Source organism: Vulpes lagopus, chromosome 3 (genome assembly GCF_018345385.1).
Source record: "Vulpes lagopus strain Blue_001 chromosome 3, ASM1834538v1, whole genome shotgun sequence".
NCBI lineage: Eukaryota > Metazoa > Chordata > Mammalia > Carnivora > Canidae > Vulpes > Vulpes lagopus.
Genome location: NC_054826.1, coordinates 71,128,506 through 71,142,502, shown reverse-complemented (window position 1 = coordinate 71,142,502; position 13,997 = coordinate 71,128,506). Strand labels below are relative to the sequence as shown.

Below are 13,997 nucleotides of genomic sequence, written 5' to 3'. Positions count from 1 at the left end.
ATTTACCTGCAGGCCAGGCACATACACACAATATACATTTATGACTTCCATAAAACAGGAAACATACATTTGCTACAGTTTGGGTCATTTTAGAATACAAAGAACCCCTATCTTATTTCAATAGTCCTTGGCCAATGATACCCTTGGATCCATAACTTTAAACACACAGGCACACATTAGAAGTGAAATAGGAAAGAAATGGTACCAACATATGTTTTTCAACAATCAATGCTGAAGATGGATTGAAACAGGCATTTGCATAGAAGAAGTCTCCTCTATCATAGTAAAAGTAATTTGCCAAGGGTTTTCATCCTATTTCAGATCACATATAATTGAAATATTCATTCATCATACTTCTGATACTCTAATTCAGATTATTAGAGGTGAGAATATTCACCTAATTACTTATGTGACCGCCTTTTATCTGCTTTAAATGATGTAGTTACAGATAGATAACATATTTTTTAAACTTTCCATCTATTTGCTCTTACATAAGAAGGCAGCATTTGAAATGCATATTTCATTTTATTTTATTTTATTTATTTATTTTTTTATTATTATCGTTTATTTATGATAGTCACAGAGAGAGAGAGAGAGAGGCAGAGACATAGGCAGAGGGAGAAGCAGGCTCCATGCGCCGGGAGCCCAATGTGGGATTCGATCCCGGGTCTCCAGGATCGCGCCCTGGGCCAAAGGCAGGAGCCGAACCGCTGCGCCACCCAGGGATCCCCTGCATATTTCATTTTAAACTGAAAAAACCCAATCTCTTTTTTCAAGAAGTCTGGTTGGTATAATGGCCAAAGTTCAGATTCTAGATTGCAACAAAATAAATTCTAAAGCAAATGAATATTCAAACAAGATTCTTACCCTGCTTAAACATCAGTGTCCTTATGAGTGAGATGGAGTTAACAATGTTTATCCTATAGGATTAGTAAGAGAATAAACAAGGTAATAGTATTTAACACATAGTTGGCTCATGGGGTAAAGACCACTGTTTGTTTTGTTACCTGGTGTATTCTAAGAACCTAGAACAGTGCCTGGAAGGTCATAGTTGCTCAACAAATATTTATTAAAATCATTGATGTGTGATTATCCTGAGGAGCTCTGATATTGGGAAGAATATCACCCATCAGCAGCCTAGAATTTCCCTTTCTTATCTTGCAAACAATATCACTAAATCATCCTCAAAATTATATAGTTCATCCTCCTGCCACTTACATGACTTCATCCAAACCACCAAAGACAAGTACCATTTTCTATCCTTAAAATATTCCTCAGGAGGAGACTGCCCAATCTTCATAGAACCAAAAACCTTTCCTCCTTTTGGCTATAAGTTATCTGCTTCTGCAACTACTTTTCTTATTCATTCTCCTGCCTCTGTCACTTTCTTCCTTACATCCCTTTAGAACTGCTCTGTATATACTGTTTTTTCTCTCCAACTTGTCAAACTCATTTTGAAAGGCAGTCCTTGTGATTCGTTCCCAAAAAAACAGTGGGGACTTTTGGATGCCACAAGCCAGCCTGCAGCCATGAAACATCTCATCCTGGGATCTACATAAATGCCAACTCTAGAAACAACCATTGCCATAGACAGGGTCCTGGTAAGGCTGGGTTCTATTTCAAAATGGTTCTCTCAAATGGTATTAATTTTCTTCTTTTGAAGTGTTTAGGAGTAGATCCCATCTATGCTGGTGGGGGGGGGGCAACTCACATGTAAAATGATGACTGTCGTAAACTACTGTTTATTTGATTTAAAAGAAAAATTTCTTGTTCATGTGAATTAGTTTAAAATGGCAAATAAAGTGTTTAAAATTTTAATTCTCTTCTTTTCTCTCTTGTAGATATCTAGGATAGTGTTACAATCTTGATTAAAACATCTGTAGTTACATATACCTGGTTTTAATAACGTCCACATTTTCTTTCCTAGTAGACCTAATAGGCCAAAGTGAAAACTTTACTTTGTATGTAGATGCTTCTGTCATTAAGCCTGGCTTTTTTATTTGGTAGTAGCATGCAAAATATTAATACTAAAGATATCGTAACAACATGGAAAGAGTTATGACATAAATGGTATAGAGTTTTCATCTAAGTGTTATTTCCTGATATGTGATATACAAATGAAAATGATATAGAAATATAAATTTCTCAGTTTGCAGAAATTTTCCTAGTTTACTTAAAAAGAATTTTTGAAATTATACACAAGTTATAATCTTTTAACTAGGTGACCCTAAACCTTCTGATCAAGTCAAACAGAAAAACATTTCTGACTATCCAAACAGAAAAATGACTATTTGATTCCTAAATATGCAATAGGCAGGCTGTCTTGGCAAAAGACTGGCTGACAAAACAAAGTACAGATTTCATTCAGCTTGATATTCTGGTGCCTACTTTGCTGACCTAGAGAATTACCTATGATGATCCTGCAACAGGATAGCAATTCTGCAATGAATTCACTCGAGAATGGTAAATATCACCAGGAAAAATCTCAGATCTCATCCCACTCATCTTGCCACTATACTGAAATCTGTATCCATGGGAACCTCAATCCCTATCAGGAAGTGTGCACTTGATACCAAAAAAGTAAGAATATTTTCTGGAATAGAATAAAACACCCCCCCCCAAAAAAAAGCAAGAACTAATGCTGCTGGGAATTCAAATTTATAATTTTAATGCTATAGAATATATTAATCAATTTCTATGTGGGATAGATACTTACAGAGATGAGAGATGAGAGAAAGGTATTTTTGGTGCATGGACCAAGAGGAAAGGACATGAACTGGGCATAATTGGGATGAGCAACCTTGACTGCATCAATCTGGGAGAGAACTGTCAGCAGTTAATATGAGGGTCCTTAGCCCAGGAATGGATGATGAGAAGACCACCTTGAGGTGTAGAAAGGTGTAGAAAGCCACTGAAAGTATTTTCTCTGGTGTGAGACATTAGGCTTTTCAGCCACTCATTATAGAATACGAGGAACACTAATTATTAAGTTTGAGGCTCAAATTGGGCTTTTATCTACATATTCATAATTTTATCTTGCTGTATTATGACTTGAAAACTGACCTCCTTTGAAGCTGGTAAGTGAGCCAGAATGCCAGATTGAAAAAGTGAGCCTTTCTGCGTGACTGTAGAGTCCTTAACCCTTACACAGAAGGCATGTGATGGAGAACATATGTTATACTGATATTGATAAATTAAGAGTTTTGCAAAAAACAGAGGGAATAAATAAGAATATTATATTTTCTAATATTCATTATTTTCATTCATGTCTTAAGAGAAACAGAAAGGATCATTAAAAAATTATCTTAGAAGTTTGGGGTTTGAAATCTTTTCCTGACTCATTCATTGAATTGTACCTAGAAATGCCATTGGAAACAAATATTTTAATCTAATTATTTCCAGTTGTGATAAAAAAATATCTGTGAAATAATAATCTACTAAAGATTATTTTAATTAAAAAAACTGGAAGTTTTTTCTCAAACAAGAAGAATGAGAAATATAAGTATCTCCCTTTTATTTAAGTTATCAGTCTGATTCCAGTCTGCTGTTTGACTAAGTACAGTGGAACTATCCTTGTAGATCATATAAATCCTCTCCTCTCTCTCAAGGTTTTTTTTTTTCTACAAAAGTTAGCATAAGTTTATTTCACTTAAAAAAAAGTGAGTTTTGATTAGCAGGTGAAAGCAAATGTATCATCAGAAGAAACACCAATCTGTGATATGGTTTCAAAAGGTGCATGGATGGGCCACCAACCTGTCACTCTCATTAATAAATGTCCACCATTCCCCCACAGAAGAAGCACTTAAATATAAATATATATAGTACATTCATATTTCCTGATAAGGTTCATCTAACTATGCTTTCTAGCACAGACATTTAATATATTTGCTGCTAGTTTTTCTTGTGTATAAGCACTTATTAGTGGGTTTGAATCTAACTAAGCTTCAAAATGGCCCACTGTGGAAATTTACTTAAGTAGACAGATATCATTCTCAGCTCTATGTGTCTTATTGCACCTTTGATAATTACTACAGTGGACTTTGCTTCTGGGACATTCTCCAAGTCATGTTTTTAATTATTTTGTTTAATTACAGTTAATTGATTTGAGCTAAGCTGGAAATCTACCTACTTGAAGAAGAGGCCTTGTTCATACCTCATTTTGGGTAAAGTGTCATTTTTTAAGCTATAGACGTTATTTGGTAATGGTATAATTTCAAGGTATTTGTTCTTTTGGCATGAATCCTGCATTCTAAACTCCAACTTATGGAAAGCTGAAGTAGAATCAAACAGACATTAGTTTCCTAAATGATACTTAGGATTCTTGACTTGTGGCTTTAGGAACTAAGATATACAACTAGTAGTTTGGTGATTTTTTTTAAAAAAAAATTGTTTTCTCAACTACATTATGAATTCACACTTCTATCTGAGAAAAGTAGATTATAGATGTCAGTCTTGTAATATCTACTCTTGGAAGAAATAGTAGCATTTCAACAAAAGGAACTCCCTTTTTTGCTTTTTATTATCTAAATAGTTCTGGAAAATAGAAATATCTCTGGAAAATAGAAAAAAAATTCTCTAATTCCTTTCTATGCTACTTTTTCTTTTAGGGAGCAGACTCTGTCCTAGATAATTATTGTAGGCCAGTGTAGAGTGCAAGGCAGGGAGGACCTATGGCTTCAACTCCTAGGAAGTTTATATGCTGAGCCAAGGCAGCTCAGCATTTGGAAGAATACAATAATTCATAACAATAGAAAGTTAGCACTTTCCACATAATTGCTAATGATCTATTAAATAAATCTTTTCCCCACACTGTTTAGCTCAAGGTACCATACATATCATACTCTCAACTTTATGCATTCTTATGTTTCACACATTCTTTTACCCACACTGCTCCTCCTAGAGTCAACTGATGTTGCATGTTTGGATTTTACTTCATCAAACAAGATGACATAGTTGTTGAAACAACTCATTAATGGCAATGTTGTACAGAGTCAAGTTACAATAATAGTATAATTTTGATTAAGTAGAATAGGGAATGCATGTTTGCAAACTTGTGAATGGTAACTCTGTGTGTGAGAAAAAATGAAACAACTCCTCCAAAGAAGGAGATGTAGGGCAGGGACAAAGACAGAGACAGAGAGCAGGGGAGAAGCAATGCACTAGACCCTAAGACTATTATGAAGTCCTTCAGCAACTTAACTAAAGATGAGTGTGGTGACTGGAGTTATAAAGTTACCTCAACGACTTTTATTTTAAATAATGTTGTTAAAATCACTCCAGTTTCTGCCGTTAACTCTAGTTCCTAGTTCACTGATAAATTTCACGCAGTTATATTTTACTCAACACCAAAATGTTTTTCAAACTAGCCTTTTCCATTTAATTACAATTGCAAGCTAATACATATCTATTTTTAGAGTCATGCAGAACTCCTTCTATTTTTGTAATCATAACTCACCCAGGAATATAGTTGAGTTTCCCATTTCCCCCAATGAGTCATAACTTTTCTTCCATATGTATTCTGGTGAACCATTTAAATCTAACAATGTACAGAACTGCTGAACACTATGGAAGCCTAAAGGTGCATTTATGGCATCAAAACTCACTGTATTATTTATAATGTTACAAAAATGCTTCATTAATAATCAAGGCTGAATTTGACCACTGAGCTTGGTTAGTTTGTGGTGTTAGCCTAATCAATTGACAATAGATACAAATATCTAGAGATTGAAAAAAAATTCAAACTCTAGATATCAAGAGAATCACATATGTCTGTTAGGTTAGGTAGGATTAAAAAGTATAGAGAGATTAAGGGGGATATATTTTATGAAGTCTTTTCTTTCATTGAAAACTAAGTCAAGAGCTCGTCAGTATTTTAATCCAAAATGATAAGGTGAGTGTACTTAAGCTATTACAGATGAACGGGACTCACTTGAGTCTCCAGTGTTCATTTGGTAATAAATGTAAGATATCATCTGTGACAGGAAAGACTGGATGACCCCTAAAAGGTTCACCCATTCAACAAGCATGTACTGAGTACTTATTAGGTACTGGTCATACACAGATGACAACGACATGATCCCAAATATATGTTGCCTCCAATGTTTTACATTATTTGTGGGTTAAATTCTAAAAAGTTAGTGAACTTACAATGAATTAAGTGCAAAATTAAAACACTGTGTTTAGTCCAGACTTTGTAATATAGGCACTAGAGGAGAAGAGTGGTTTCAGTAGACATGTCTTCCTCTAAATTCACTCATAACTTGCACTGGGTGGATTTTTTTCTTTGCTGAGCCTCGTCTGACAGCTGCACAAGTTTCCTCTGGCTTCTCTCTTTTAATCAAGGGTTTTTTTGCAGGAGCCTTCATTCTCCACATCACAACTGGGTGCCGGGGCCCAGCAGGACTCTGAATTCGGATGATCTTGGTTGAGGCAATGTAAGACATTTTCACTGTTTGCACCACAGCATTCATTAGATTTTTGGCTGCTTGAATCAGGGAGGTGACGCTATCCAACTGTAGGAGGGAAAAAAGAGCTATTATTCATGAATGCAATCAGAAATATAAAAAGATTTAATGTTACAGAAACTTAAATGTTCCACTTCATTTTACCCCCAGAAATGAATTAATCCACATTTTGTGTATCTGTGTAAACATCTACATTCATCTATCCACTTGAATTTATCATTTATCTCTTTATCTGATGCATAAACACATTCCTATCCTATTTTCTGAGATGATATCTTAAAGAGATTAATTCCACCTCTTGGTTTTCAGTGAAAGAGATTTTATAACTTCTATGTAATATTGTAAGGTCCAGGTCCAGATGGTCGCTGCTTTCTTCGTAATGAATTTCCCTATTTCCAGGGGTAATTCTGAGCCCTTTCTATAACAGATGACTATCCGGGCTGCCCGGGTGGCTCAGCGGTTTAGGGTCGCCTTTAGCCCAGGGTGTGATCCTGGAGTCCTGGGATCGAGTCCCACATCGGGCTACCTGCACGGAGCCTGCTTCTCCCTCTGCCTGTGTCTGTGCCTCTTTCTGTGTGTCTCTCATGAATAAATATATAAAACCTTAAAAAAAAAAGATGACTATCCACAATAAAATCTATAGTATATGTAAGTAACTTTATAAAAATAGCAACTGAAAACTCTTCCTTTCAGGGAATTTATAGTTTCAGATAAATATTATACACACATATAGGTGTACATATACATATATACCATTCACTTTCATGAATATTGCCCAAATAATTCTACCTAAAAGTGTCTCTCTCTCTTTTTTTTTTTCAACCACAGAACTTTTAAACTGATCATGCAGTCTATTAAAGTAGATAGAGCCAAGTCTTTTCAGTCAAAGAAAGTTGGGTTTAACTTCTATGTCTGCCTCAGAACTTGGGCAAATCATTTAGCCATTTTCATCCTAGTTTCTTCAGATATTTAATAGAAAATAAATGCTTATTAAAGTTAGATAATATAAATATGTGTCAAGGAACCTAGTGTAGTGATTACCAAATAGCTGATTGTTTTTAAATACATTTCCTTTGTTTCTTATGAAAACTGACAAAATTGTCTCGTTATAAAGAGATGAAAATACTAATACTAAAACAAACGTTTTCTCACACAATTTTGTTTTTAATCGTTTTGTCTTCTGGATAGCTCACAAAAATAATCTCAGGGGGAAATGGAGTGATATCCACAGAATTTCGCAAAACACCTTAGAGCTAAGCCAAGCTGGTTCATTTTTATACAACTAATGCTTCTTCCATTATTTTAGTTTGGCAGATTGTCATCCCCAGCCAACTCCTACAGGAAGATGTGCCTCCACTGTCATCTCTCTGTGATGTGTGCTGTCAGGGCTGAGACTCAAACACTGGCTCTGTGCTTGCTAAAATCCATCAGCAGCTGTGTGGCCTGAGTACTCTACCTTTGCAGCTCAAGGAGTCTCATCTCACATACAGAATAAATGAGCGAAGGAAAGTAGTAAGCTGAGGTTATGTGCCTGGGGCAGTGGGCTAGCCGGCTGCTTCCTAGGAAGAAAATTTAATTAGCTCCATTATATGCCAAGCCTGAAATCCTTGAAAAGGTAACACCAAAAAATATGTAAATTGAAAGGCAGTAGTACTTGGCAACTACATATTTTTAAGTCGTTTTACTTATTGAAGCCAGAAATGTAGAATTTGTACATGTGGCAGGAATGACAAGTGCTTTGCAAACATTAAACAGTCTTTCATGAAGCACTCACATGTATTTCAGAGGACACTTAGAGCTTCTGAATTTGTACGTAACTTTAAAGAAAAAACACTAGACTTTAGGATAGGATAACACACTTCATTATTAATGCTCCGCTGTGGACAGATTATAGACTAAAATCTGTCCTTTAATAATTAGCAATTTTTATTAAAACCTCTGGGAGCCAATTAGATTCTGAAAGGAGTTTCCAATCTCATCATAGGGAGAAGAAAGTGTTTCTAAATGATGAATTAACATGAATAGTATTGAGGATCCTTGGGAGTTCTCACTCTCAAACATGAAAATATTTGGTTTGTGCTACCATAAAGTCTTTCATGGAAGAACATTCTAGAGACCTGCTATCATTCAGGATGTCACCAGTGGCTTTGGCTCTTCTCCTTTTACATGCATGTCTCCTCCTTTTGATTTTGTAATCTTGTTATGTATAGATTGTATTTTATTTCATTTCCTTTTGATTTTTCCATGTAAGTATTATATATAAACCAATAGCCAGGAGAGTATGTTTAAGTTCAATCCATGCTTTAACATGTGGAAACTGGCTTGTCTTCTTTCTTCATTGAATCAGCAAAGTCCTGTCTGTGCCATTGTGATCTCTTACGCTGGCATCTGACAAAACCGTTTATTTTAAAATTCTAAATGGCTGTAGTAAAACTTCTCTGGGTGACTCAGTAAAGCCATAGGACAAATTGCCTCCCCAGGAGAGTGTGAAGACTAGTTTTGCAGACAAATTAGGACCATTGCTGCAAGAATACAGTCCTTTAATGAGGAAAGTTTCTCAAGCATTCTATAAGAATCTTTGAAGTCTAAGAGCTATGTGTGCTAGGATGCATCTCTCTGCTACTAGCCAAGTACCTGGCCACACAAGCAGGGTGCAGAGACAAGCCTAAAAATAATAGGAGATTTTGCTTGAGGTCCAAACAGTGGCTCAAGCCTATTAATAGAGAGTAACTGCATGATTTCCTGTCTGCAAAAAAAATGTTTGTAAGTGTTCCTATCCATGTCCACTTTGATGAAAAATCCTTCAAAGGAAGTATTCAATAGAACCTTCTCTGTGAAAACAAAGGCAAATCTGAGTTGGGCAATGCATCACTTGGGGTCTCCGTGTTCAACTTATTGAATTCAGAATTCAATCTGAATTTCACAAATACACCTGTGCAAACAATAATGTTAATATACTTTAAAAGCCCAGTACAGTAAACCCATCAGGCTGTAAAACTCAGGTCCAAAAATTCTCATATGATAACGAATCACTTTCATTAACTGAACATTCTTCCAGGCAGATGCAACCTGAATAATTACCATAGAAGGAGATTTTTTCCCTAATATCTGATAACATTCCTCTATGATCTAGATAAAATGTTCTTGATCAAGCTATCAACTGAGAAAAAAAATGGCTTCTATAACCTCAAGCCTCCAAAGGTAATATATAAATATTTGAATTATCTTCATGTCTTTTGCCCATTTCATGATTGGATTGTTTGTTTCTTTGCTGTTAAGTTTAATAAGTTCTTTATAGATTTTGGAAACTAGCCCTTTATCTGATATGTCATTTGCAAATATTTTCTCCCATTCTGTAGGTTGTCTTTTAGTTTTGTTGACTGTATCCTTTGCTGTGCAAAAGCTTCTTATCTTGATGAAGTCCCAATAGTTCATTTTTGCTTTTGTTTCTTTTGCCTTTGTGGATGTATCTTGCAAGAAGTTACAGTGGCCGAGTTCAAAAAGGGTGTTGCCTGTGTTCTCCTCTAGGATTTTGATGGAATCTTGTCTCATGTTTAGATCTCTCATCCATTTTGAGTTTATCTTTGTGTATGGTGAAAGAGAGTGGTCCAGTTTCATTCTTCTGCATGTGGATGTCCAATTTTCCCAGCACCATTTATTGAAGAGACTGTCTTTCTTCCAATGGATAGTCTTTCCTCCTTTATCGAATATTAGATGACCATACATTTCAGGGTCCACTTCTGGGTTCTCTATTCTGTTCCATTGATCTATGTGTCTGTTTTTGTGCCAGTACCACACTGTCTTGATGACCACAGCTTGTAGTACAACCTGAAATCTGGCATTGTGATGCCCCCAGCTATGGTTTTCTTGTTTAAAATTCCCCTGGCTATTCGGGGTCTTTTCTGATTCCACACAAATCTTAAAATAATTTGTTCTAACTCTCTGAAGAAAGTCCATGGTATTTTGATAGGGATTGCATTAAACGTATAAATTGCCCTGGGTAACATTGACATTTTTACAATATTAATTCTGCCAATCCATGAGCATGGAATATTTTTCCATCTCTTTGTGTCTTCCTCAATTTCTTTCAGAAGTGTTCTATAGTTTTTAGGGTATAGATCTTTTACCTCTTTGGTTAGGTTTATTCCTAGGTATCTTATGCTTTTGGGTGCAATTGTAAATGGGATTGACTCCTTAATTTCTCTTTCTTCAGTCTCATTGTTAGTGTATAGAAATGCCATTGATTTCTGGGCATTGATTTTGTATCCTGCCACGCTACCAAATTGCTGTATGAGTTCTAGCAATCTTGGGGTGGAGGCTTTTGGGTTTTCTATGTAGAGTATCATGTCATCGGCGAAGAGGGAGAGTTTGACTTCTTCTTTGCCAATTTGAATGCCTTTAATGTCTTTTTGTTGTCTGATTGCTGAGGCGAGGACTTCCAGAAGAGAAATCTCACAGAGGAAGACATGGACATAGCCAACATGCACATGAGAAAATGCTCTGCATCACTTGCCATCAGGGAAATACAAATCAAAACCACAATGAGATACCACCTCACACCAGTGAGAATGGGGAAAATTAACAAGGCAGGAAACCACAAATGTTGGAGAGGATACGGAGAAAAGGGAACCCTCTTACACTGTTGGTGGGAATGTGAACTGGTGCAGCCACTCTGGAAAACTGTGTGGAGGTTCCTCAAAGAGTTAAAAATAGACCTGCCCTACGACCCAGCAATTGCACTGTTGGGGATTTACCCCAAAGATTCAGATGCAATGAAATGTCGGGACACCTGCACCCCGATGTTTCTATCAGCAATGGCCACAATAGCCAAACTGTGGAAGGAGCCTCGGTGTCCATCGAAAGATGAATGGATAAAGAAGCTGTGGTTTATGTATACAGTGGAATATTACTCAGCAATTAGAAACGACAAATACCCACCATTTGCTTCAACGTGGATGGAACTGGAGGGTATTATGCTGAGTGAAATAAGTCAATCGGAGAAGGACAAACAGTGTATGTTCTCATTCATTTGGGGAATATAAATAATAGTGATAGGGAATATAAAGGAAGGGAAAAGAAATGTTGGGAAATATCAGGAAGGGAGACAGAACATAAAGACTCCTAACTCGGGGAAACGAACTAGGGGTGGTGGAAGGGGAGGAGGGCGGGTGTTGGAGGGGAATGGGTGACGGGCACTGAGGTGGACACTTGACGGGATGAGCACTGGGTGTTCTTCTATATGTTGGTAAATTGAACACCAATAAAAATTAATTAAAAAAAATAAAGATCATTTTATAAAATGCAAAATAAATAAATAAATAAATAAATAAATAAATAAATAAATAAATATTTGAATTCAAGCTTTCTATACCCCCTTTCCATAACAGGAGATGAGGTTTTAAATAACCCTTAAAAGAGGATTTTTACCTAAAATGAAAAGTCTCTCATTAATTGGAAGTCTGCTCTCCTACCACAGGAAATAGGAAGATAATGTCCCTTTGCATGCTGGTGATTTGTCCCTTTTCTTACAACTTTGGTGTGGTTTTAGAATAACTGAGCTTATTGATCTACTAATGTTACAATAAATTTCTCAATATTGTCCATGTTCAAACATAAATAAGGAAGTTATGCCCCATCTTTTTCAAAGATCTAAATAGATATAAAGAGATTTTGTTTAGTAAATTAGCTCTTACCCTAACTGTAAGATGTATTTTGCAAACAATCCAAATTATGACTATCTCAGTAGAATCCTACTCATTATTATCAGTTTATAGGAATCTTAGTTGATTTTATTTTAGGTTTCTCTTGTGCTTTGTGGTATGTATTCTGTGATTTCAATGGAGAGGCCAGTACAAATTCGTCCCATTCTTTTTTTTTTTTTTTTAAGATTTTATTCATTTTTTCATGAGAGACACCGAGAGAGAGAGGCAGAGACACAGGCAGAGAAGCAGGCTCCATGCAGGGAGCCTGATATGGGACTCGATCCAGGGACTCCAGGATCATGCCCTGGGCCAAAAGGCAGGTGCTAAACCATTGAGCCACCTAAGGATCCCCCCAATTTGTCCCATTCTAAGAGTGTTTTCAGACAAAAGGTTTGGTCCTAGTTAGAGATATGTCTGTAATGCTTTGCTCTGGGAAAGGAGCAATTCAACGGCATTACAGATACTTTATTTTTCCTCATCAAATGTCAACTTTTTGTCCATGTGACAGAACGGAACATCTGGATCCTTTTATAAAAACCCATGTTCAATACCTGTGATGTAAGTCCTTCACAACTACAAGTGGAACACCTGCTGGCAAACCCTTGTCAAAATCCTATGGCAATGTTGATAATCAAGAGTAATAAAAAGACAAGGTAGTTATTCCTTCTTTTAATTTTCTAAGTTTCTCATCTACATTATGTAAGAATACCAGAATGTCTTGTACTATACTATTCTAACTCCCCAAAGACTGGATAGAAGAACTTTATCAGATATATGTTTTATAGGAGGATGCTCAGGAAGGGAACCTCACTCCCGTTGATATGGATCTCATCTCCCATCTAGGCTGTCACCTGGGGAAAGCATAGCTTCCCAAACCCTGTGCAAACTGCCATACAAGCTACCACTATGGGGACTCTTGCAGAGAAAAAAGCCTGACGTTGCCTAAAGAGTTATATTTCCTTTCCTAAAACCTTCTGGGTAAACTGGTGCCAAGTGTAGACTATGAAATTCTTGTGAGTCTCAATGTTTACCTAAACTTAAAGACCCCTGGTGGATGTTGCACCTGCACAGTACAATACTTGAAAGGCAAATGTGTGGAGTTGGGCTGCAATTATAATAACAGCTTATAACAATCGTTAATATATCTATTGTGTGCTTCCTGTGTGTTGGCCCTGTTCTAAGTAGTTGACACACATTAAGTCACAGCAACACTATGTGGTAAGTGTACTACTATTATCTCCATTTTAGAGATGAGGAAACAAAGGAACTGGAAGGCTTGGTAAGCTTGCTCAAGGCCACACAGTTGTTAAATGGGAGAGCCATAAACTGAGCCAAGGCAGTCTCTTTCAAGTACCTGGTGCTCTTACCCATTATACACCCTGCCTTTCAGTAATATGTTACTTTCAATATGTGTTTACTTTCAGGTATGAATAAAGAATCTGCACTAACATTAATAAAATGTCTAAAATTTAAAAATTGACTACCTAATAACTGATTTGGGGAAGATTACAGAACTTATATAATGTATATTGGTACTAAGAAAAATGAAGTTATTTTACTTGCCAAGGTATTTTATCAGGATGGTGGTCTGATAATCTTTATACTCCATTATTTTCTAAGAAGACTTTTTTTATTTTAAAATTGTAAATATAAATACTCAGTCATCATTATAAACTCCAAACAGCTTAAAAACTTTGAGATTAGTACTAATTTATAACAAAACATTTTTAAATTTTAAAATGTGGATCTCAATAAGATAAAGAAAAGAACATGAATCATATTATAGATTCTGACATAGAATTGCATAATATCATTTCATTATTAAATTATT

General features: G+C 36.0%; 1 protein-coding gene across 5 annotated transcripts in view; it reads right to left on the bottom strand.

The window, feature by feature from the left end:
* CTNNA3 (catenin alpha 3) overlaps positions 1–13,997 on the bottom strand; it is a 1,730,823-nt gene that overhangs the window by 26,150 nt on the left and 1,690,676 nt on the right. For 4 of the 5 annotated variants that reach the window (XM_041748051.1, XM_041748052.1, XM_041748053.1 and 1 more), the window contains one exon: positions 633–6,512. The exons of the other annotated variant lie outside the window; for it this stretch is intronic. In XM_041748051.1, coding sequence (XP_041603985.1) covers positions 6,225–6,512 — 288 coding nt within the window. In that variant the 3' untranslated portion in view covers positions 633–6,224. Of the gene's footprint in view, positions 1–632; positions 6,513–13,997 lie in introns of those variants that run through there. 5 annotated transcript variants of the gene reach the window in all.